At 41.3% G+C, this 24,115-nt stretch overlaps 2 protein-coding genes across 6 annotated transcripts in view; one reads left to right on the forward strand and one right to left on the reverse strand.

Annotated features, from left to right (window-relative positions):
* The first annotated feature begins 2,655 nt into the window (after window positions 1-2,655).
* eps8l3a (EPS8 signaling adaptor L3a) lies at window positions 2,656-19,964 on the forward strand. Its single transcript, XM_030730254.1, has 20 exons — window positions 2,656-2,771; window positions 3,547-3,641; window positions 3,753-3,826; window positions 4,048-4,112; window positions 4,208-4,366; window positions 5,181-5,330; window positions 5,424-5,488; window positions 6,530-6,630; window positions 8,319-8,458; window positions 8,605-8,728; window positions 10,785-10,858; window positions 10,958-11,032; window positions 16,091-16,236; window positions 16,342-16,612; window positions 16,703-16,728; window positions 16,798-16,894; window positions 17,000-17,107; window positions 17,517-17,602; window positions 19,536-19,668; window positions 19,769-19,964. The coding sequence occupies exons 2-20, from the start codon at window positions 3,562-3,564 to the stop codon at window positions 19,778-19,780; spliced, it is 1,986 nt and encodes a 661-aa protein (XP_030586114.1). The 5' UTR covers window positions 2,656-2,771; window positions 3,547-3,561; the 3' UTR covers window positions 19,781-19,964.
* A 157-nt stretch (window positions 19,965-20,121) lies between these two features.
* Window positions 20,122-24,115, reverse strand: part of ampd2a (adenosine monophosphate deaminase 2a) — a 32,517-nt gene continuing 28,523 nt past the window's right edge. For all 5 annotated transcript variants that reach the window (XM_030728772.1, XM_030728771.1, XM_030728770.1 and 2 more), the window contains one exon: window positions 20,122-23,650. In XM_030728772.1, coding sequence (XP_030584632.1) covers window positions 23,435-23,650 — 216 coding nt within the window. In that variant the 3' untranslated portion in view covers window positions 20,122-23,434. The remainder of the gene's footprint in view (window positions 23,651-24,115) is intronic.

Below are 24,115 nucleotides of genomic sequence, written 5' to 3' on the forward strand. Positions count from 1 at the left end.
GAAGCATGACAGATATTTGAGTAAATTGCACATCAGCTCCCCCAAAATTATAAATGTGCTCATGAAACATAGCTGACTTCAAGCAGTTTAGTTGAACAAGTCCCCCTGAACTGGTCCCAGAACAGGCATTGAATGTCAGTCTGTCGAGTCAGTTACACTTTGGCGTCACTTAGAAATACCTTTTTCCTTCAAACCTGTTTGAATCATAAATAATATACTTGTTCTAAGAACTAAAAGTGGCTTAATGGTGAAGTAGATCCAGCACACCTGAATCACATATAGAAGGCATTAGCAGGACTCTGGAGAACTTGACTGCAGACTGAGGAGGTAATTCAGTCATTTGATTCAGGTGTGCTGGATCAGGGACACATCTAAAACCTGCAGGACACCGGCTCTCGAGGCCTGGAGTTCCCTAACCCTGATCTATTCTAACAGACAAAGTGAAAGCAACATATTTGTTTTAAAGTAGTTTTATATAGCATTGTGCAAAAGTCTCAAGCCACCCCTCATTTCTTTATATTTTGTTAGTAAAATGGGAAATAGGTGCAGTGATTCATTAAAACATCCAAAAACATCCATGGAAATACAGCATATAAGATAAAAAGTTTGTACAATTCTAACAAGCTTGAAAGTCAATATTTGGTATTTGGTAGAGTTTTTACCCACAAGCCATCCGTCTGCTCAACTCTGAGCCCTAACTGGACCATTATTGCACAATGTAAATATTATAATTTAAAAAGTGTGTATAGTGTATAGTATATAGAGTATAGTGTATAGTGTGAATTACTTTTTTTATTTTTATTCTTCTTCTTATTTATATGTGTGTGTATATATGGTTGCAGGTACAAAATACATTTCACTGTGCATTGTACTGTGTATAACTGTGCATGTGACAAATAAACACTATCTTATCTTATCTTATATGCCAAGTTTTCAACTAAAAGCTCTTTGGGAATCACCTTGTTGGTGTAAAAAGTATTGTTTTCTGCCTGTCAAACTGTGTTATCTTTGGCATTTTTCATTGAATCACCTAAAGAAATGGGAACAAACTGGTGACTCTAGAGTCTGTGGAGGCCCTTGGCAAAAATTCACAGGAGGCCCCTCCAACCGGCATTTATCACTGTGGTGTTATGAATGAAGTGACACCAAGAAAAAAAAAACTGCACACTCAACTTTGTAACATCATAGCCAGCAGAACCAGACACACGCTCTGGTCAGCTAAATAAATTTGTCAGGCCATGAGGGTCACCCACTGGCCTGGGGCCCCAAGCAATCACCTGATGGCAAGCAGCGCCTCTGGGAACAAATTATGTGTTCTTATAAAGTTACAATTTAAAGTTGGTTCCTTGGTAAGTTGTTTGTTATGTGTAGACACAACACAGGTTCATCCCTTCAGTTAGGTGCCTTTATTATTCTTGAATAATTCAAAGGTCAGTGGTAGGTGGCTTAACAAAAAAACAAAAAACAAAAAAAAACAACAACAAAAACAAAGCAAAACAAAAGAAGCATTCCTCTGAAAATGTTCAGGGACAGGACTGAAAATGAGTGAAAAAGCAGCCAATGTCCAAGAAGAAACTGTGAAAGAGCTTCAGAAAGCTGCAGAACTGCTGCTCAGGACCACTTTAAAGACCACTTAAAAAATTACAAGAAAGTCCAGCTCATTGGAAACAAGATATAAAGAAATCATTGGTGACTCAAGACTTTTCTCAGTAATTTTTAGTATCAAAAGCAAAATGACTCATTATACTTTTGCAAAATGTTGACTTCAGAGGAGCAAATTTGCTCTGTTTTTCATACATTTAGTCTTTAAATCTTAAAATGGTGTGTGAAGTCAAAACATGACTTCACACACCATTTCAAGATTTAAAGACCTTAATCTGCAAAGCAGCTACCTAAATCTGCCAGTTACAACAAATTTCTGTAGCAATTTTCTCTCTGAAATGCAGCAGAATGGCAACATGAGGCAGCCAAACTTGAACAACCGCCTCAAAATTATGATAAGAGAGTTACAGCAGCCGCTTTCCTCTGCTGTTCAACTGGCACGATTTCTGCAGGCTCTTCCGTTAATTTTCTGGATGGATGATATCAATCTTATGTAAACTATCAAATCAGATGATGTGAACTCTGTGAGCTCATTTGAACTAAATATAGGCATGCTGGACTCCATATTTATTACATCACTGAGGAATTCTTCCTGGTTAATGTTGGACTTTGTGATATAAAGGACATAAAACCAAGTGGGCAGTGCCACAGTCCTTCTTTTAATGGAGAGTTTAAGGCTAAAGAGAGAGCGTTCCATTCATGCTTATTTAGCATTAGCCCCATATATACAGAATACATGGAGGGTGACACCAAGAAAAATGCAGTGGAATATACAAAATATATAAAAGCTGAATATTTAATAGATAAAGAGCATACATATGGAAGAATAAAAAGATGTCACCTTAACGTAATATTCACAAATGGAAAAAAAAAAAAGACAAAATGCTGATCAAGTTTTCTTTTAAGCCCTTATAGGTAGCAGGGTGATTTTCACCATATCTGGTAACCTTTGCTCAAACAGGATACCACTGAAGATCTCACGCCCTCATCTAAATCGGCCCCTCCACGAAGCTGTTTACTACCTGCAGCGAACTTTGTCCTTCTCCCTAATGAGGAAGTCTAAGCTGAAGAAGCCAAAGTGCTGGATTAAAATATGAACAGAATTTGATCTGAAGCATAAAGAACACACAAGGAATTAACAGCGACATTTATGTGGCAGGCAATAAAAGGTAAGAAAGAGTTTGTGACAAGTAGAAGCAGTAAATTGCATATGTCTTTATTAGTTGTCTGAACGATGTACGGTGAAGGTTTGCTGAAAGATGCAATTGAGTTTATGATAATCTACATCATAATCTGTCAACAAAATTTGAAAATGTACTGCTGTTTTTAATTGAGGGAACAACTGAACAATTATATCTTTGAGTTTGGGTATGATTTTGTATCCAGCCCTGAAAGGGTTTATGATTTTGGGTTCCACTGACCATTGTTACGTAATTTTCCTCTCAATCAATTACACAATATATATCAGTCAGGATTTTTACTCCATGTATTCTTGATATGTCATTCAACAAGATCTGCTGTAAGTGCTCCTTTGCAGTATACATATTGAAATCAGTTAGAACATGTGTTAGACTTACAGTGCAAATTCCCTCAAATGCACCATATTCGAGTGTGTTCAGTGTGTTTGATTGTGTGCCACTGTTCATATTGGTTTGTAACACTGTTGTATAAAAACTCACACCTTTATAGCACCACAGATTAATCACACCTCTGTGTCACCACATGATGATCAATACTTTTTTCTTGAGCTTTTGATCATTTCCAGTTCGGGAAGTGAACAACGACACTTTTCTTTTCTTTTCTTTTCTTTTCTTTTCTTTTCTTTTCTTTTCTTTTCTTTTGCTTTAATTAGCTAAGAATTACCACATTATCTACAACTGTAAAGCTGAAAGATTTATGGGTTTATTTCATGTATGGTGTGTGTGTATGATTCATGTCTTACAGTATATGATACTGTAGATGAGCCTGGTCAGCATGTACAGGAATAATAGCCCCTTTGGTTATGATAACAGCAGCGATGCAGGATCACTCCAGTCCAAGTACGTATTTTGGCAGTTTTATCTGAGTAACAATCAAATGCCCAACTGCTTCATTAATTAATTCATTTTTCAAAGATTTATATTTAATATTTTGATGTTTTTTTGTGACAGTGGTTACTCCACTATGGATGAAGTGTCATCACAGACATCAAATCTGTCCAGGCCAAGTGCAAAGTCAATTTACTGTACGTAAACTGAAGTCTTTGTAGGTTTTATTAATTTACTAATTGGTTTTAACTCCCTCTATATAACTGTGATTGATCTTATTGATTATTTATTCTTCTATAGCTGTAGTTTTACATCATCTTTCTAGTGTTGTGATGCAACCGCTGTAGTATTGTATGTTCTGTGCAGCACATTGTGCTTCCACCTGTCAAGTTTTTACTTCTATGCTGTGTTTCAGCAGTGCAGAGGCAGGAGTATGCAGCATCAATAAACAAGATGATGGACAGATTTCAGTGCAGAGTGGAGGTGGAGTATCAAAACATTATTTATTATTCATCTATTATACATACAGGTGTTAATGCTTCTGGATAGTGTCATACTCATGTGTTAATCCCTCACAGCACCTGATCACTTGTGACCTGGATGGGAAGGAGCTGAGAAACACTGGAGACTGTGTGGAACGTTTGAACCTGCTGAATGAGATGGGTCATGTGTGGGGTCAGAACATGATACTGGAGGTGCAAGACACCAACCTGCTGCTCACGGACATTGAAAACAAGGTAACAAATGCAGCACAAAAATCAGCACAACTCATCCCAAAAATCTATTTAAAGGTGAATGGGCACTCTGTGGAGCTGGGTCAGTCTGTGCCTCTAGGGTTTGCCCCAGCGCCCTGGTTGTGCTGGCTGGTGTCTTTCCTGGGCTTTGGGTCTGCTTACTGTCCCTCAGCTCCTGCAGTGCTGTGGGTTCCCCTTCCTGGTGGGCCATGTTGCCTCGGTGAGACCAGGATGTGCCGTCTGTCTTCTGTTGGGTCTCGGCAGGGGCCTCGGGCACTGCTGGAGGCCTTCCTACATGTTTCTGGTTCGGCACACTGGTGTCCACTGCAGTTTGGTCTTCGCTGTAGGTTGCTGCCACTTGGGGTTTCTGCACTCATGTGGGCTCCCGTCACCACTCTGTGTGTTGGTGTTCGGGCTCTGGTGATTCTGGCGGTCTTGATGAGAGTGGGGGTTTTGTCGCGACTTGGACCACCACGCTGCCTGTTGTTGTTTCTGCTTGTTTCTCTGTCCTTGCTTGAGTGTTTGGTTTCTGGATTTCACTGTGGTGCATTTTGCCCTTTGTGAAGGTAAATGGTTGCTGTGGGTGGGATGTAGGTGAGGACCCCTGGACATGTTAACAAGGAAAAAAAACAGGAGAGGTGGAAAAAAGTGATAATGATATATCAGAAAAATACAAGAGGTCTCAACCTGTTGCACCAGTCAGTACTTTCCTGAACCAAACCAAATGAACAATTATGAAGTGATGCAGTATGCAAACTTACTTTAACAACACAGCAGCCTTCATGATTACTTTGTACTTGTTACTGTGTTTTTTCAGGAGGAGCTGGAGTTGATACCTCTCAGTGATATCCGGGAGTTCAAAGCCTTGCTAGACGCTGGAGTGTTTAAGTCCCTGCTCACAGTGTCAGTCCAGCCCAGGAGGAAACGTGACATCACTGTCTTCATGTTCCAGTGTGAGGATGTCAGGGTGAGGGCAAACCCGTGGAGATGGCTGTTATGATATGAGTCATATCAAGTGAGGGCAAAGGGCAAGTGATTTTTTTTTCTTTCGTTTTTACAGGCTGACTATGCTGAAAAATACCTCTCACTGGCACTGTCGCGCAGGCGAGAGGATGCAGGCATCGGGTACTGTAAAATCACTGTGCACTTTAAGGGTCTCTGGAGCTTGAAAAAGGCGACTGGACTTCTTTTTGTTTCTTGAAGACGTTTCACCTCTCATCCGAAAGGCTTCTTCAGTTCTCAACCAAATGGTGGAGAGACCCAGGTATTTAAACCCCTGTGGGCGTAGTCCCTTGGAGGTGGTTATGACCCTCTATTGATCATGTGCGTGAACACATGTGCCCAGGTGTGAAGGGGGCGTGGGTCATATTTAATCAGTGGTTTCAGTTGAAACCAATTTAGGACTCCGCTCCATTGTTTCCTGTGGCCTATTGAGGTCACTGGAACAAAGGTGTGAATGGGGGTTGAGACGTCTGGGAAGGGAGCTCAGGACAGCACTGTAAGCGGGGGAAAGTTGGTGACGTAATCCACCTCCTCTGTTCAATGATGGTTGTTCACAGTGGACATAGATGGCTTCTTTCACTCCTCTTTCAAACCATCTGTTTTCCCTGTCCAAAATGTGGACATTGGCATCCTCAAAAGAGTGCCCTTTTTCCTTCAGATGCAGATGTACTGCTGAATCTTGTCCTGTCGAGGTGGTTCTTCTATGTTGTGCCATTCGTTTGTGAAGAGGCTGTTTGGTTTCACCAATGTAGAGGTCCGAGCACTCTTCACTGCACTGAACAGCATACACTACATCGCTGATCTTGTGTTTGGCGGGTTTGTCCTTGGGATGAACCAGTTTTTGTCTTAGGGTGTGACTTGGTTTGAAGTATACTGAGATGTCATGCTTGGAGAAAATTCTTCTGAGTTTCTCTGACAAGCCCAACACATATGGGATGACAGGGGTTTAAATACCTGGGTCTCTCCACCATTTGGTTGAGAACTGAAGAAGCCTTTCGGATGAGAGGTGAAACGTCTTCAAGAAACAAAAAGAAGTCCAGTCGCCTTTTTCAAGCTCCAGAGACTACTATGACCTGGATGACTGAGAATCTACACAGACATACTGTGCACTTTAAGCTTTATTATTTTCTTTGTGAAACTGTCTCTCACATTTTTTTTATGCAGAAATGAAGGACATGAAAGAGTGAAAGCTGCAGTTATCCCTAAACCCAAAGAACCAGAGCCTGCAGTTGAACCAGTGTTGCAGTGGAGTGAGCCTGACTATGGTGAGGTCGTGACAGGACACATACATACAGCTGATCAGAGGTGGCAAAAGTACTGACATTCTGTACTTAAGTAGAAGTACAAGTACTTGTGTTAAAAAATACTTTGGTAAAAGTCAAAGTACTGGTTCAACTTCTTTACTTAAGTAAAAGTAAAAAAGTACAGGCTCTGAAATTTACTCAAAGTAAGAAAGTAAAAGTAGCTCTTTGGAGGATGTTTCTACCTGCTATTTTTGTGTAAAGCTAACTGAACCTTATTATATATTATTGTAAAAATATAAAATAATACATGAGAACACAAACGTTATTCCAATCTAAATTTTAATTCTAATGAATGCTCTCAGCTTGAATAACAAACTGTGAAAGGGAATTTAAACACAGCTCTGTTCTCTGTGTCCTCCATAGTAGAGGGTGACTGTGTCTCCACCTAAACACAAACATGAGGATACTCAGGGGTTACAGTGGGATTCAGAAGCTGGAGGAACACTAAGATCAGCTGTAGTGGCTCTGCATGGGGAGAAGAATCACAGCTTTCTATTGTAGCTGCAGTAAATGATGTTGGTGTGCAGGCTGTGATCAGCTGACCTGCTGCTGATGCTCTGAGGTTTACTGCTCTGTGTGGATGAACTGAACTCACAAAGATGTAACCCAGTATTTCACAGCTATCTGAGCTGAGCTCCATCCCCTACACTGACAGCATACAGGCTGTAGAAATGTTGGATTCAGTGAATGAATCTCAGGATCAGCAGCTTTGATTCAAACTCATCTCTGCTGCACTGATGTAACCTGTAACTCCGACCATGAACACAAAGTGCACCAACACAGAGCTTTACTGTAAATACAGTACAAGATAACCTGTTTATTACGTACTAAACTGCAGTATTTTCATACAATCTTTGAATTACACAAAGTCAGTATACTTCAGTTTATTTTCCAGTCCTTACCTTTAATTCTAACCTCTCTTCTTCCTCTCCTGTCCTCTTTCTCCATCTCTGAGTGAACTTCTCTCTCTTTGCTCTCCCTGAAATGCAGGAGCTCTTCTTTTAGCTAGCAGACAAACTGTGTGACAAACTGCACACACTTTGTGTGTTTGCTGATATTTGTTGAGCATTTAAAAACGTTGCATTTACCTGCCACACGTTACTCCCTTCATGCTCGCTCCTCTTCAGTAGCGCTAGCTAAGCTGTTTATGTCCTGCGAGCATAACTTACGGATTCGGTCCGGCCCGCTGTGACCCCTGATTATAGCGCTATAAATGAGACATTAATTACATGGGCTTGTGTATTTAATCCCTTTGTACCCGATAAGCCCCGGTGATGGAGGATACGCCAGTACGATTGTCTCTTATATGTTAATATTCCTCCGTTTAGGCTCAGATCGCTTGATGACTGACGGCGCACTGACCGAAAACGCAAACTTCTCCCTGACGTGTTAAAAAGTAACGAGTCTGTTTTGAAAATGTAAGAAGTAGAAAGTACCGATACTTGTGTAAAAATGTAGGGAGTAAAAGTAAAAAGTACTCAGAAAAATAAATACTCAAGTAAAGTACAGATACCTAAAAAATCTACTTAAGTACAGTAACGAAGTATTTGTACTTCGTTACTTCCCACCTCTGCAGCTGATGCTCTAGTTATTGCTGTAATGATGGCGTCTACAGCATCATTTTCATCTGTCTTTGGTTGTATGTCTAGAAGAAGAGGATTCACATGAGCCTGAACTGATGCTGCCTGATGAAGAAGAGGAGGAGAAGGAGCCATCACTACAGCTCTTCATCCAAAATGAAGAACCTCGGGCTCCTCCTCGAACATACACAGAGACGGACAGGGATGTGGTGAGGTTACTTTCAGAGACGGCAACTGTCTGAAATCTATTTTGTTTTTGCACGCTTGGATCAGAAATCATCTTTAATAACTTTTAATTGGGGAAGAATCAAGGAATAATTTCCCTTTTCTCACTGTCCTTTTTTATTTTTTAAAGGATATTTTAAATCACATTGTAAGTGACATTGAAATCTTCAAGGGACAAATAGCTGCAGTAGAAGCTAAAAATGCAAAGAAGAAGAAGAAGATGATGATGAAGAAGAAAAAGAAAAAAGGGAAAGGTAATTTCATGCAAAAATATTATGTATTATGTGTGATCCACAGCTTCCAGTGGCACTGAGCGACTAGTGTATGTTGTTGATATATTGTTGGAGTGTATTTCTGCTTAGATTCAAGCAAAAGGAAGCAAATTAAATTGGACAAAACTTCACAGTGCAGTGGACAACAACCCAACACACTCTGAAAGCAACTAAGGTGAATTCAGATGAACTGAATAATTTAATTGAACTGATTCCACAAAAGCTCAACTGATCAGCTTTTGTGGAATCACAAAAGCTGATCAGTTGAGCTTCATTTAACTTCCTGCTGGTGCAGCTGTGGGTCTCCACTTTGGGTCTATATTCACAGACAGAATATAGATCCAACTGTAGCTTTACATAATTTCATAAACTTACAAATGAACATAATCTGTATTTAAACAAATTCACTGCATAGATTTAAAAAAAATATTTTTTCAGTATGTCTGTGTAGGTTCTCAGACATCCAGGTCATAGTAGTCTCTGGAACTTGAAAAAAGGGCGACTGGACTTCTTTTTGTTTCTTGAAGGCATCCTCCTCTCATCCAAAAGGCTTCTTCAGTTCTCAAACCAAAAGATGGAGAGACCAAGGTATTTAAACCCCTGTGGGGGTGTTCCCTGGAGGTGGATGTGACCTATGATTGTTCATGTGCATAATCACATGCGCCAAGGTGTGAAAGAAGGCATGGGTCATTACAATCAGTTGTTTCAGGTGAAACCGATTTGGGACTTCACTCCATTGTATCAAGTGACCTACTGAGGTCACCAGAACAAAGGTGTGAATGGGGGTTGAGGCACCTGGGGGGGGGGGGGGGGGGGGGGGGGGGGGGGGGCTCAGGACAGCATTGTAGATGTGGGGAAAGTTGGTGATGTAATCCACCTCCTCTGTCCAGTGATGGTTGTTCACAGTGGACATAGATGGCTTCTTTTACTCCTCTTTCAAACCATCTGCCTTCTCAGTTCAAAATGTGAACACTGCCATCCTCAAAAGAGTGCCCTTTATCCTTTAGGTCCAGTCTTGCCCTGCTGAGATGGCTCTTCTATATTGTGCCATTTGTTTGTGAAGAGGCTGTTTGGTTTCTCTAATGTAGAGGTCTGAGCACTCTTCACTGCACTGCACCACATACAGTATACTGTATTGCTTATCTTGTGTTTGGGAGTTTTGCCCTTGGGATGAACCAGTTTTTGCCTTAGAGTATGACTTGGTTTGAAGTATACTGGGATGTCATGCTTGGAGAAAATTCTTCTGAGTTTCTCTGACAAGCCTGCCACATGAGGGATGACAATGTTGTTCCACTTGTCATTCTTATTCTCCCTAGTTTGAGTTTGACCTTCTTTCCTGTGCATCTTGGCTGATTTGATGACCACATATTTTGAGGGCTTTCTTTACGTGTGTGTTCCTTTTGTATCCCTTTTGCCTTAGAGGGAACGTATTCTGCTTAGTGTTGCAGGGCCTTGATCACCCTAAGTTTGTGTTCCAGTGGGTGGTGGGAGTCAAAGAGTAGGTACTCGTCTGTGTGTGGGCTTCCCGTAAACTTCAACGCTGAGGCTTTCATCTTCCTCAATAAGCACAGCACAGTTCAGGAATGGTAATCTATTATCCCTGGTATCCTCCTTGGTAAACCTCATGTATTTATCCACTGAGCTGATGTGGCAAGTGAAGGCTTCTACTTCTTGGGTTTTGATTTGGATCCAGGTGTCATCCATATATCTGTACCAGTGGCTAGGTGCTATCCCTTTGAAGGAGCCAAGAGCTTTACTTTCCACTTTCTCCATGTAAAGGTTGGCTACAATGGGAGATACTGGGGAGCCCATGGCACATCCATGCTTCTGTCTGTAGAAACCGTCACTGTATTTTGAAACATGTTGTGGTAAGGCAGAGGTCTAACAGTGCACAAGTCTGATCTGGTTCCTAACCAAACAGAACCAGCTTTAGCCCAGATCTGATTTGTACACTACATTTTCTCTAGTTTTGCATTTTGGCCATTTCATTGTCATTTATATATTGATTTCTGTTTATTGCTTGTTTCGTTTTACTCAGACATGGAGGGCATGCCCTCTCAAGAAGAGTTTGAAGAATGCCTCCACAAATTCAAATTTGGCTTCAACCTTCTGGTTTGTTTCCACTTTTACATTAACATGATATCATCATGGTGCGAGTTATTCCCTTTCTCTCTGTAATGTATAGTATGTGGGACATCTTTATTTTGACAGGGGGCGCTCAAAGGAAAGATCAACAATCCCAGTGCTCCTGAATATGTCCACTCCTTGTTCACCTCGTTAAAATATGTAAGTGACTCTTTCTTAAATTTGCTAACTTTTTTAGAATATCTCATCAGTGATCAGAGTTAAGAATGCTCTTAAAAATCATTTTAAACACTTTCATCTTCATTTTTTGTCAGTCATTGTGACAGAGCAGATCACCATGCTCTGTTGCCAGTGATTTATCTCAGCCCTTAATGTACATTTTCTGCTGCCATTTTACATTTTTCTTCTGTCTATAGTTAATAGGTTTACTAAATAAGGTGATTTGACAGATGTGCAGAAGCTGAATACTCAAAGGATAGATTTAAACTGAATTCCTCATGCGCATACACACTCACACACACACACATACACACACACATGGGCACAAATGTAACAAAAAGAAAAAATATAAATCAATAAAATTAATGAAAGACTAGAGGCGGGCAATCTGGATGATATCTAAAGGATGATAGCCTAAAGATAAAAGACATTACAGACACTCCTTTCTGCACAGCTCTCTTAAAGTCCTACCAGCATTTCAACCAGGTTGAGGTCTGGACTATGACTGGGCCATTGCAACATCTTGATTTTTTTCTTTTTCTGCCAACTTGTTGTAGATTTGCTGCTGTGTTTGGGATCATTGTCCTGTTGCATGACCCTATTGTTTGTCAAGCTTTAGCTGTTGGACAGATGACATCACATTTGACTCTAGAATACTTTGATATACAGAGTTCATGGTCAACTCACTAACTGTAAGGTGCCCAGGTCCTGTGGCTGCAAATGATACCAAATCATCACCCTCTACCACCGTGCTTGACAGCTGATATGAGGTGTTTGTTCTGATTTGCTGTGTTTGGTTTTTTGACAAATGTGGCACTCTGCATCACAGCCAAACATTTCTGGTCTCGTAAATGGTAAATGGACTGGTACTCATATAGCGCCTTTCTATTCAGTTGAGCACTCAAAGTGCTTTCTACTGCAATTCTCATTCACCCATTCACACACACAGTGCTTTTATCTATGCCTAAGCACTTTCTAACCCACACACTCACACTCCAGTGGATGCAGCAGGACCGACTTGGGGTTCAATATCTTCCACAAAGATACTTTGGGATGTGGACTGGAAGAGTCAGAGATCGATTCACCAACCTTTCAACTGGTAGATGACCTTCTCCACTACCTGAGTCTCAGTCACCCATGCATTTTGTCAAAAGGACATTGTTCCAGAAGTCTTGTGGTTTGTCAGATGCAGTTTTACAAACCTAAGCAGTGCTGCCATGGTTTTGTTAGAGAGAAGAGGCTTTCTCCTGGCAACCTTTTCAAACAAACCATACTTGTTCAGTCTTTTCCTAATTACTGTCATGAACTTTAACATTTAGCATGTTAACTGAGGCCTGTAGAATTTGAGATGGAGCTCTTGGGCTTTTTGCAGCTTCTCTGAGCACTGCATGGTCTGACTTTGGGGTGAATTTGCTGGGACACCCACTTCTGGGAAGATTGTAGCATTGTTTAACATTCACCTGAATGCTCCAGAAAAGCAAACTGACAAAAATTTTGCTTTTATAGATGTAGTCATGCTTGCTGATGATCAAGTGTGACCACAGTCAGTTAATCAAGTGCATTTGGTTAACAGTACCTGGCTGATACTTCCCTCTTAATTCCTATGAAAGCAGGGTGGACTTAGTTTTTCACAAGACTTCATAGAGTCCCATGAAAAATGTATTTTTCATGTGAATGTAAATCTTGACTTCAGAACAGCCAGAAGGGTCCTGTCTCAGGATCTAAGGCTGCAAGGCTCGTAAAGGGTCAATAATTCTGATATGTAGCCTGAAGCCAGAGCTAGACAAGCTTTAAATGTCATGATTAAAAGCTTAAAAACAATTCTAAAATCTACAGAAGGTCAGTTGAGAGAAGCCAGGACAGGGTGATGTGATGCACTCTGCTAAAACCAGTAGGAAGCCAAGATGTTTCATTATGGACCATCTGGAGGTGAGAAAGTGACTCTCCCATCAAGGCAGAGAGGAGAGTGATGCAATAGTCCAACTTTGAATAAATAAATGCATGTATGACTTTCTTCAGATCTTAGTGTGAAAGTATGAATTTTATTCTAGAGATAGTTCTAATTTAGAAAAAGGAAGACTGGACAATCTTTTTAATTTGAGAAAGTGAACACCTAGGTTTCTGGCAACAGGCTTAACATTTGTGTACTAGGGGCTGAGAAAGCTTCCAGTGTTTATGTGGTTTGCGATTAAACAATAGGATTTCTGATTTTGTGGTACTTCAGAAGGATTGCAGAAATTGTGACATCCAACATTTAACACGACTGAGATTGTTTAAAACAGCAGCTAGGTTCATCAAAAGTTATATTTGTATGTCATCGGCACAGCAATATTGTAAGTTTATAAAATTTTACCAAGTGGAAGTGTATAAACAGAAAATATAACAGGACCTAAAATGGAACCTTGCGGTACACCACTGTTAATGTGAGCTGTAGATAAAGACAAATTACCTAGGGGGACTGAAAAGGTTCTTTCTAATATGTATGAATAAAACAAACTAAGTTCAATGTCCCTGATGCCACTCTGACAGTCAATTAAAAAGTCGTGATCTATCGCATCAAAAGCTGCATTCCCCTATCTATGTTAAAAGGAGGTAATTTGTGACCTAGAGGAGGGCAGTTTCTGTGCTATGTGAAGCTCTAAAACTAGACTGCAATTTCTCAAAAATGTCCTTTGGGCACATAAAAGATCAAAGCTGGGTTGAAGCAACATTTTCAAAACCTTTTGATAAGGATGGGAGTTTGGAAATGTGTCTAAAATAGTTAGGAATGGAAGAATTCAGATTTGGGGTCTTCAGAGGCTGGATGTTTGAAAGCAAATGGAAAAATGCTACCACAGAAAGAAGTGTTAATGATTGATAAAATCCATCCATCCATCCATCCATTTTCTTCCGCTTATCCGGGGCCGGGTCGCGGGGGCAGAAGCCTAAGCAGAGAAGCCCAAGCTTCCCTCTCCCCAGCCACCTCCTCCAGCCCATCCGGAGGGACCCCAAGGCGTTCCCAGGCCAGCCGAGATACACAATCTCTCCAGCGTGTCCTGGGTCTACCACGGGGCCTCCTCCCGGTGGGACATGCCCGGAACACCTCACCCAGGAGGCGGCCAGGAGGCATCCTAATCAGATGCCCGAGCCACCTCAACTGGCTCCTTTCGATGTGGAGGAGCAGCGGCTCTACTCTGAGCCCCTCCCGGATGGCCGCACTCCTCACCTTATCTCTAAGGGAGAGGCCAGCCACCCTTCGAAGGAAACTCATTTCTGCCGCTTGTATTCGCGATCTTATTCTTTCGGTCACTACCCAAAGCTCGTGACCATAGGTGAGGGTAGGAACGTAGATCGACCGGTAAATCGAGAGCCTCGCTTTTACGCTAAGCTCCCTCTTCACCACGACGGACCGGTGCAGCGTCCGCATCACTGCAGAAGCAGCCCCGATCCGCCTGTCGATCTCCCGTTCCCTTCTCCCATCACTCGTGAACAAGACCCCGAGATACTTAAACTCCTCCACTTGAGGCAAGAACTCGTTCCTGAGCCGGAGATGGCACTCCACCCTTTTCCGGCTGAGGACCATGGCCTCAGACTTAGAGGTGCTGATTCTCATGCCAGCCGCTTCACACTCGGCTGCGAACCGTTCCACTGCGAGCTGGAGGCCCCCCCCTGATGAAGCCAACAGAACCGCATCATCTGCAAAAAGCAGAGATGTGACTCTGAGGCCACCAAGGAAGAAGCCTTCCGCCACCTGGCTACGCCTAGAAATTCTGTCCATAAAAATTATGAACAGAATCGGTGACAAAGGGCAGCCCTGACGGAGTCCAACACCCACAGGAAACAAATCCGACTTATTACCGGCTATACGGACCAAGCTCTCACTGTGGTTGTACAAGGACTGTGTGTCGGGCGGTGGCCGAGGGCGGAGGCCCTGGCGGACCGATCCCCGGCTATCGAAACTGGCTGATTGATAAAACACTGGGAATAAATTCCTTGAGTCATCATTTCATTTAAAGTTTCTCATCATTTGGACTTGTAATTGCACAGACACTTTCTGCTCTCATCTCAGCATATTCAGGTGGGGCTCATATCAGGCGGGGATGAGTCAGCATACCGGGACGAGGTGCAGCGGCTCTCAAGGTGGTGCAGTGAGAATAACTTGATCCTGAACACCACTAAGACAAAGGAGATGGTAGTAGACTTTAGGAGGACAACACATGTCATTCAACCTCTGTTCATCGAGGGGGATGAAGTGGAGCTGGTTTCAGATTTTAGGTTCCTGGGAGTACATCTGCAGGATGATTTGACCTGGAGTATCAATACGACCAGCATTGTCAGGAAGGCCCAACAGAGACTGCATTTCCTGAGGGTTCTTAGGAGCAACCATCTGACCCAGAATCTGCTGGTGTCCTTCTACCGTTGCTCTGTAGAGAGCATCCTGACCTACTGTCTGTGCGTGTGGTTCAACAGCTGCACAGCAGCAGACAGGAAAACACTCCAGCGAATCATTAACACGGCTCAAAAGATCATAGGCTGTCCCCTGCCCTCCCTCCAGGAACTGTTCAATGCCCGCTGCCAGAGGAGGGCACAGAACATCCTCCAGGACCCCTCACACCCTGGACACTCCTTGTTTCAGCTACTGCCATCAGGCAGACGTTTCAGGACAATGAAGGCCAGAACAAACAGACTGAGGAACAGCTTTTATGCCAGGGCTATCATTGAACTGAACTCTGTGTGGTTTGGACAGTGATGTGGGGTGGTAGTGCTGACTGTGTGCGTGCGTTGGTGTGTATTGGGGCTAGATTCATCTTAATTTACTATTGTGCACTGTATTTTAGTAATCATTTTTATCACTCATATTTTTATTATTTTATTATTTATTGTCTGAGGCACCTAGAAAGGAATGCATTTTAAATTTCGTTGTGCAACTTCTGTGTACAATGACAATAAAGATTCTGATTCTGATTCTGATTCTATTCTTGCACTTGGCTCAGGCTGAGCTGTACGCACCATCATTCCACTCCACTTATATTTGTTATTATTTATCAATGTCCTCATCAGGTGGTGTCACACTGTCCTGAGGACCTGCCACCAACTATTGTGGCACCTCTGCTGACACCTCAGTGTATCCGTCTCATGAGTGAAGAGGCAACCACAGAGGAGGACGAGCTGTGGCAGTCTTTGGGAGATGCCTGGAACATTCCCAGGTGCAACCAGACATTGCTTATGCTTTTACTTTTTAGTTTACAGCTTAGAAAATGTTCTGTTAAATGTCAGCATAATAATCAAGCATGTATTCTCAATCTTACCAGCACCCAGTGGCCAGAAGATGATGAGGACATCCCAACTTACACCCCACAGTTCTTTGATGGCTGGCAGCCCCCTGAAGTCACTGCAGAACCTGCACCCAGTGAACCAGTGATCAGACAGAAGAGTCCTCAACCTGCTCCCAGTAAACCTGTGACCAGGCAGGAGAATCTGCAACCTGCACCCAGTAAACCGGAAACAAGGCAGGAGAATTGGCAACCTGCACCCAGTAAACCTGTGACCAGACAGGAGAATCTGCAACCTGCACCCAGCCAGGTAAATGGAACATTCAGGTAGTTTCTGGTTACTTAAATAAATAAATAAAGCATAAATTCACATCAATGTTGTTTTCTTTTTGTCACATAGCCATATGCCAAGTGGACACCTACACGGTATGTATGAATGATTAAAGGATTCAGTGCAGAGTGGATATTTTTGATTTTGACTTTTTTTTTTCCCAGCACAATCGAGCCAAAACTTCGCGACATGCGTGTTAGGTCTGACTTCATTTCAAGAAACGATAGAGAGCTCACCGTAAGAAAAGGAGAAATAGTTCAGGTATCATCAAAGTGACTCATCTACTTTTTCTGCATCTATCTACAGTTGTTTCAGTAACTGCCCTGCACTTCTTTAAATCTATATTTGGCTTGTTTCTACCCACAGCTGCTGGACAAGTCAAAGCAGTGGTGGAAAGTGAGAAACGACAGAGGGGAGGAAGGCTTTGTCCCTAATAATATCCTGCAGGATAGTCACGAGCAATCTGATGAAGAGGTTACCATTCAGCAGACACAAAACCATCAGTGTTCATATTAAACTCAGCGTAATAGAGACACTCAAAAACACATTTTTTCCCAAGAAATTAAAGGATTTCTGTGTAGGATTGGACTTTTCCCAAATCACATGTGCTAATGGGCAGGGTGCCATTCCTGTTTCATTCAGCATTTCAGTAAACCGTGAATTTACTATAAACACAACAAACATTATGTGTAATGTAAGGAAGTAGAACTGACAACAGTGTAAAGAGAACAGGAATTGCAAAATAAAACAGGAAAGGACTTTATCAAAACCCCAGAATCATATAGTCCTCATAAACTATATAACAAGTTGGGGTGAAATGCATTTTTATTTTCATCCTTACATTTCCATAAAATAATAATGCATTATCATTCCATTTTCAAAGGAAATTTTTGCCTCTCCTGTCCTTACAAAGAGGTCCAAGCCTGCAGAAGTGAAAGCCTGGCTCGAAGACAAAGGCTTCAGTAAAATGTGAGTACAAATGGATTTGAATCCTTCACTCTGTAACGTGATGAATAAATTGCTGGTGACCTTGGAGTTGTTCTCTGGTATCTCCAATCTAATGTCTGCATAAAAAGAAACATGAAGGTCAGAAAGATGAGCTGAAGGCAAGTGAGTAGAAATATGTGGGAGGAGGGATAAACATAGTCAAACTAACAGTAAAACTGCTCTCCAAAGAAGGACAGGCCTCAGGCGTGGATGATCACACATTCTGTGCTCATATGCTCATCGTTCTTCTCCTTCATAACAAGTATTTTCATAATAAATGTATTATAGCGCATCCAACTCATAATTTTCACAACAGACAATATTTAGATTAAATAATTCAACTTGATAAACGGTGTTACAATCTACAAGGATTGTCTTTTTAACCATAAACACATTTCACCATAAATAGGTGGGAACATTTCTGGACTACTTTTTTTTTTAGTCTGTAGTGACACATGTACAGTTCTGTCACACTCTGTCAATTCTAAGGTTTTACTTATCAGGACATAATAAAAATAATCTGATCCTTAGCACCTCAGATGAACAACAAAACATGTCATACAGTACCAGTCAAAAGTTTGGAGTATATCCAAACTTTTAAATCAAACTTTTAAATACATAAAGACACTGTATTACACTGTCTTTATGTATTTAACAAAAATTGATCCAAAATGCAGAAGCAGTGTGTCAAAATCTAAGTCCACCCTTACTGCTTTCATAGGAATTATGAGGGTAAGTAGCAACCAGGGGCTGCTAATCAAATGCACTTGATTAATTGATCATCGGCAAGTGTGTCCCAGCAAATTCACCCCAAAGTCAGACCGTGCAACGTTCAAAGAAACTGCAAAAAAAAAACAAGAGCTCCATCTCAGACTCTACAGGCCTCAGCTAAATATTCCTGACAATACAGTTAGAAAAATACTGGATACGTAAGACTTGTTTGGAAGGGTTGGCAGGAGAAAGCCTCTTCTCTAAGAAAGCCATGACAGCGCAATTTAGGTTTGAAAAGTCTAAGCCAAAAAACAAACAAACCCCATGACTTCTGAAACAAAGTCCTTGATGAGACCAAAGTGAAGATGCTTGGCCACATTTGGGAAAGCCAAACACAACAAATCAGCACAAACACCTCGTACCAACTGCCGAGCACAGCGGTGGAGGGGTGATGATTTGGGCTTGTTTTGCAGCCACAGGACCTGGGCACTCTGCAATGATGGATTTGACCATGAACTCCTCTGTACACCAAAGAGTCAAATGTGAGGCCATCTGTCTGACAGCTAAAAGCTGACTGAAACTGGATGATGCATCAGCAGCAAATCTATAAGTGAACTGCTGAAAAAGAAAAAAATCACAACAAAGTGAGAGACTGATAATGTCGTACAGAGCTGCTAAAGGTGGTACTGGGTTTGTTGCACTCTACTTCTGCATTTTGGCTGAATTTTTTATTAAATACTGACATGGTGTAATCGTTATTTTTGTTCATTCCAGGCTGTATTTGCCTAATTTTTTGGCCACAGTGGCTTTGTTGGCAGTGTAGACAGACAGGAAATGGGGGAAAGATATGGGGGAAGACACACAGGCAAATTGACAACAAGCCAGGACTCAAACTTGCACTGCCTGCACTGCAGGGCAGCATATGCATGTGGTCACCTGCTCCACCCCTGAGCCACCCGGGTGCCCAGTATTTACCTAATTTTAAGACCTGGTAAGGACTAGGCAGATGTAAAAGCTTAGAACTAAAAGAGGGTGTACATCTAAGATTGAATTTACAAAGTAAAATCAGATCTGAAGCTAATACAGTTTTTTTGACAGTACCTGCAAATCTGCAGGTACTGTCAAAAGGCACAGCTGTGTTTACTGCTGCATACTAAACAGGTTTTCCAAAGTCTGAGAAACACATACTATTTATGTCCTGCAGCACCGTACGCTGTCTAGGTGTGCTGAGCGGCATTACCCTTCTGGGGATGACCAGAGAGGAACTGAAGACAGTGTGTCCAGAGGAAGGAGGGCGAGTCTTCTTCCAGTTACAAGCAGTCAGGTCACAGCTGGCTGTAAGTGAAAGTGCTGCTTCACTTGTTTCTACCATCCATCTCTATAAATGAATGCTGGATGAAGCACAGACAACACTGTTTTGTCTTTTCAACACTTTAGGCTGCCAGTTAAGTGAGACCAGTGACGGGACATCGAAGAGGACCAAAAAAAGGTCACCGATGGTCAGACACTGTAAGCGTTCAGCTAATAACAGTTTACAGTTCATATTTTGTCTCATTTGAAATCAATTAAATATGCTATCAATTATATTAAATAATGTTATTGTAACATTCAAATATTCATTATCTACCATTCTTTGTCAACACAACATCTAATCAAATCAGCAAATAAGTTGTGTAAATTTAGTTGACAACTTGGTCCTGTGTTCATTGTGTGTAATAGTAGATTAGGGATTATCTGAATTCTGTAATAGTGTTCACTGTACAACCTGTAAATAAAAGTCTGACACAAGCTGAGTGAATTAACATGCTTTATTTTGTTGTTGAGTCATTACACATGAGCCTCATCTGAATCTGTAAAACACTGGCAGTCCATCTCAAGCAATAAGGCTACAGATTAATGGATATAAAATCAGGCAGAATAACAAAAAAAGTCTAAACAGTTACATGGCTATAAAAACAAAGAGAACCCTCAGCTGAACACAAACACATACTGGGTTTAACTATCACAAAACTTAAAACACTGTGAGGTTAGTAATGCAAATTAAAATGATGCTGATCATGTTAATAATAAAAAAAAATGTTGATCCTGATAATGAACTCTTAACGCTATGTTTGAATATATGCTGTGTTTTTGTGTTGGCTCCCAGTCACAGTGTTATTGTTCAAAGGAAACTCGACTTTAACGGTTTTTTCTGTCTCTCTCTCTCTCATGTGCTACTATTTACCGGGCTTAATCACCGATTTATATTTAAGTAATTTTATAATAAAAAAATACTAAAAATATGAGATTCTCAAGTATAAGGAGTTGTTTTTTTCTTTATGACAGTTGGCTTCAGTACAGTAATCATATATTAATTTGAATATATTAACTTGTACTATGGGAAATTGTAACGGGACTTTTACCTACTTTCCAGTATTACAACAGATGATTAATGTGAGCTGTAGTCTTGAATACTATACTACTGCTGGGCTCCAAAAAGACAGTACTTTTGAGGTAAGGTGTACTGTATGGTGGACATAATTATGATAATAAACAGTAAACAATGAGATGTAAAGGTGAATGGATGGAAACTGAATGGGTGGAAAAGGTCCAGGTAGGTAGAAATGTCGTAGCAGGGTGAAGTGTCACCAAAAACTCCCATAAATGCAGTACAAAATATTACAAAGTAGTCGACAAATAAATGTTAAACATTAGAGCGAGTAAAAGGCCGATGTCAGTGTAGATTTAAATTCCATCAGTGTTTTGGCTTACATGAAAATGTGCACAGACCAAAGTGTTCACACAGTTTAGGTCCAAATGAGTCGTCTCAGCTGGTGTGATGTGGGACACGATTCTATTTAGAGTAAAAAGTACCAATCTCAAACCTAAATCTGTTGTGGACATTACATTTGTATTAAAATACTGAGAGTTCACTAGAATAAAAACAGGTCAAAAATAATGACTAATGTAATAATAAAAAGGTAGTCGTGTCCACTTAAACAGACTCAAAAACCAATAAACTAAAATAAAACCACACTGAAAAACTCTATTTTCATAACACTAATCCACAACGATCAATGGAAACAAATGAATAAGATAAAATTACCCATCTCCATGTTGCCTTTAAAAAAAAATACACTTTATACATGAATGCCAATGATCACATTTTATGTTCAGCGCACAACTACAGAGCTTCACTTATGTAGCTATGACATTCTCGCTGAAAAAAAAAGACAGTCTCATCCTTTACCCTAACCACCTATAAAGCAAACACTTACTTATCCTAATATTTTACAGCTGGTTCTTCAAAGAAAAACTGATCTGACTTTCTGACTGATCCTCTTCTAGTCTTGGCATCAATATTACTCATCTGTAGCTTCTAGGTTTAACAAGAAATGCTCACAGTCTGATGTGATGTTTGATCCTGTCCAGTGGCAGGTAGTACGAGGTGATAAATACAAAAATCCCGAGGTGTGCGATGCCAGCTTTGACCGGGTTTGGGGCAAGTTAGAAAGAAAAAAACAAATAAACAAGTGCTACAAGTACCATGCAAATGTCTTAACCATGTCCCAGCATGGTTTGTGAATTCATACATGGTGAACAACGGCGATCCAAATCTGTTTGCTACGTGACAAAACAGATTCTGAATCAAAAGCTGGTCGGCAGCCCTGAAATAGTTTCAATGTTTTACGTTAAAGCTTGCTGTAAACATCATTCTCTTCCTCTCCTGCCATCCATTAATCATGCAGGCATGCAAAAAACAAAAAAATCCCTTATATGCAGAGAACCAGTAATAAATTCTCCAAAAGGCAGAAGTAAAAGCTACTTTACACCAAGCATGCAGCTAGGTGGTTTCAGCTAATCACTGTGAACCGCATATATGCTCACTGTTTACTGACTCAGGGAAAATAAGCAGGTGAGAGAGAGGAAAAGTGAGCATGCAGTGCTCACAGCTAAAAATGAAAAGGCACTGTGAAATCTTGTCAGGGTGCATATGTACAGTGCATTGCATGCAAAGAGGAAAACCTCCATGACTGTCTAGTAAAAGGAATGAGTGTGATCAAGGGCCATAAAGACATACAGAGAGGGAGCTTCGTGGTCACAGTGAGGTAAAAGTGAGAACATGTTTTTTTTTGTGCTGTGATTAAAATGTACAGTGCACATCTCTCTTCTGGTACACGACGATACGGTCAAACCAGAATGATTTTTGATGAGATCACTTAATTTGCAGCCAAAGAGGCCCGTTCGCTTCAAGGAATGTTTGCATCAACCACAGAAAGTCTGCTTCTCCTCTAAGGGCTGTGGAGCTTCTATTTTATGTTACTTTCTGCACTGACTGAATCACGGAAGAACAATCCTAAAAGTGCAATTTAGCAAGTATATGATTTAAAACCACATCAAGCAACACACACACACACACGCACAGCTATAATTTAGTGCTGCAGCATTCAGTAGATTAAACCATGATGCCTGTCAAAGTTCCTTGTGCAGGTATGGCCAACCTCCACCTACAATCAAAGTGAGTTATTCCTGTAAAAATGCATTTGCAACTCTTTATTTCTGTGTAATCAGATAATAGATGGACTGAGAATGATTAAGCAGCAGGAATTATAGCAGAGGGTAAGCAAAACAAGAGATTTGCTGTGAGGAAAGTTTAAATGTGCTGGTTGTCAGTGTACATACTGCAGCTAATACTATGAAAGCACGTTACTAAACAACAGAAAACACCACAGGGACCATCTGATGGCTTTGACAGGACAGGATAGGAATACAAACATGTTTTCCTGCTGTTCATTCACAGAAAACCCTGCTGGTGATCCCTGCAAACCTTCATGAAGCTGACTGAGATGTTGCAGCAAAAAAAAAAAAAAAACTGGACATTTGGGGAAGCCTTAATTGAAATAATAAAGGGCTGGAGTTTTTTTCCAGCAACATTAAAGTAACTGAAGCCTAAGTGCGCTGGCAGCACTGTATCCTTGGCTTTTTCATAGCTGTGTAGCTGTCGTACTTCTACAGTTATTGTGGCGGTGTTTCTAGTGCTCTCACAGCACATCTCTTCAGTGTCATGCTGAGTGGACCATAAGGTTGTGGATTTTTGCAGGACGTCAGCAGCTGACTGTGATTTCAGCGCCGTCCCGGGAAAGAGTCCATGGTGAGAGAGTCCTCCTCATCGATAGCGTCCAGCTCGTCCGTGCGCACGGCGTGAGTGATGAGATGAAGCTCCTCGGTGAGTGTCTCGCTTCGGTACGCCACACGGATATCTGGTACGTTGGTGCGGCGGATGTCGTTGCTCTCGGGACCCTCCTTAGCATAATTTGGGCCCAACCAGTAGCTTTTGGCCTGGAATTAGGGGAAGTTACGTGAGTGGAAACCTCAGTGATGCAAGTGAAAAAAACAAAACTAACAGATATTTAGGATGTCCTCTTATAAACTAAAGAGGCCAAGGGACATAACAGACGGTATCACTTAAAATGAATTCAAAGTTGCCACTTTATTAGGAACACCTTGACAACTGAGTCAACCTGGAAAACTGTTCTGCCAGAGAGTTTAACTTAAAGAGGCTCCTCATGTTTATTTTGTTACACTGGTGTTAATTTGGTGTATGTGCGTGATGGCCCCACGCCCTCTTGTGGCAGTTCTCTGTGTGCATATTGCTGAGCTGCAGGGTTTCCTCAGTTGAGCTCAGTGTGATGGCTACTTTAACTCTACCTGCCAGTGGACCAGCGTGCCTGCACCCTAACTTTGCTCTGAATGTTTTTTTGCTTTATTACTTTGAGTTACTCTTTGGATTTGCTTCCCACTTCA

Source organism: Archocentrus centrarchus, chromosome 5, assembly GCF_007364275.1.
Source record: "Archocentrus centrarchus isolate MPI-CPG fArcCen1 chromosome 5, fArcCen1, whole genome shotgun sequence".
NCBI classification, from domain to species: Eukaryota; Metazoa; Chordata; class Actinopteri; order Cichliformes; family Cichlidae; genus Archocentrus; species Archocentrus centrarchus.

Coding starts and splice junctions, on each gene's coding strand:
- eps8l3a (XM_030730254.1), top strand. CDS start 3,562: ATGAGCCTGGTCAGCATGTACAGGAATAATAGCCCCTTTGGTTATGAT. Junction 5,489..6,529: donor CGAGAGGATGCAGGCATCGG/GTACTGTAAAAT, acceptor TTTTTTATGCAG/AAATGAAGGACATGAAAGAG. Junction 10,859..10,957: donor AATTTGGCTTCAACCTTCTG/GTTTGTTTCCAC, acceptor TTATTTTGACAG/GGGGCGCTCAAAGGAAAGAT.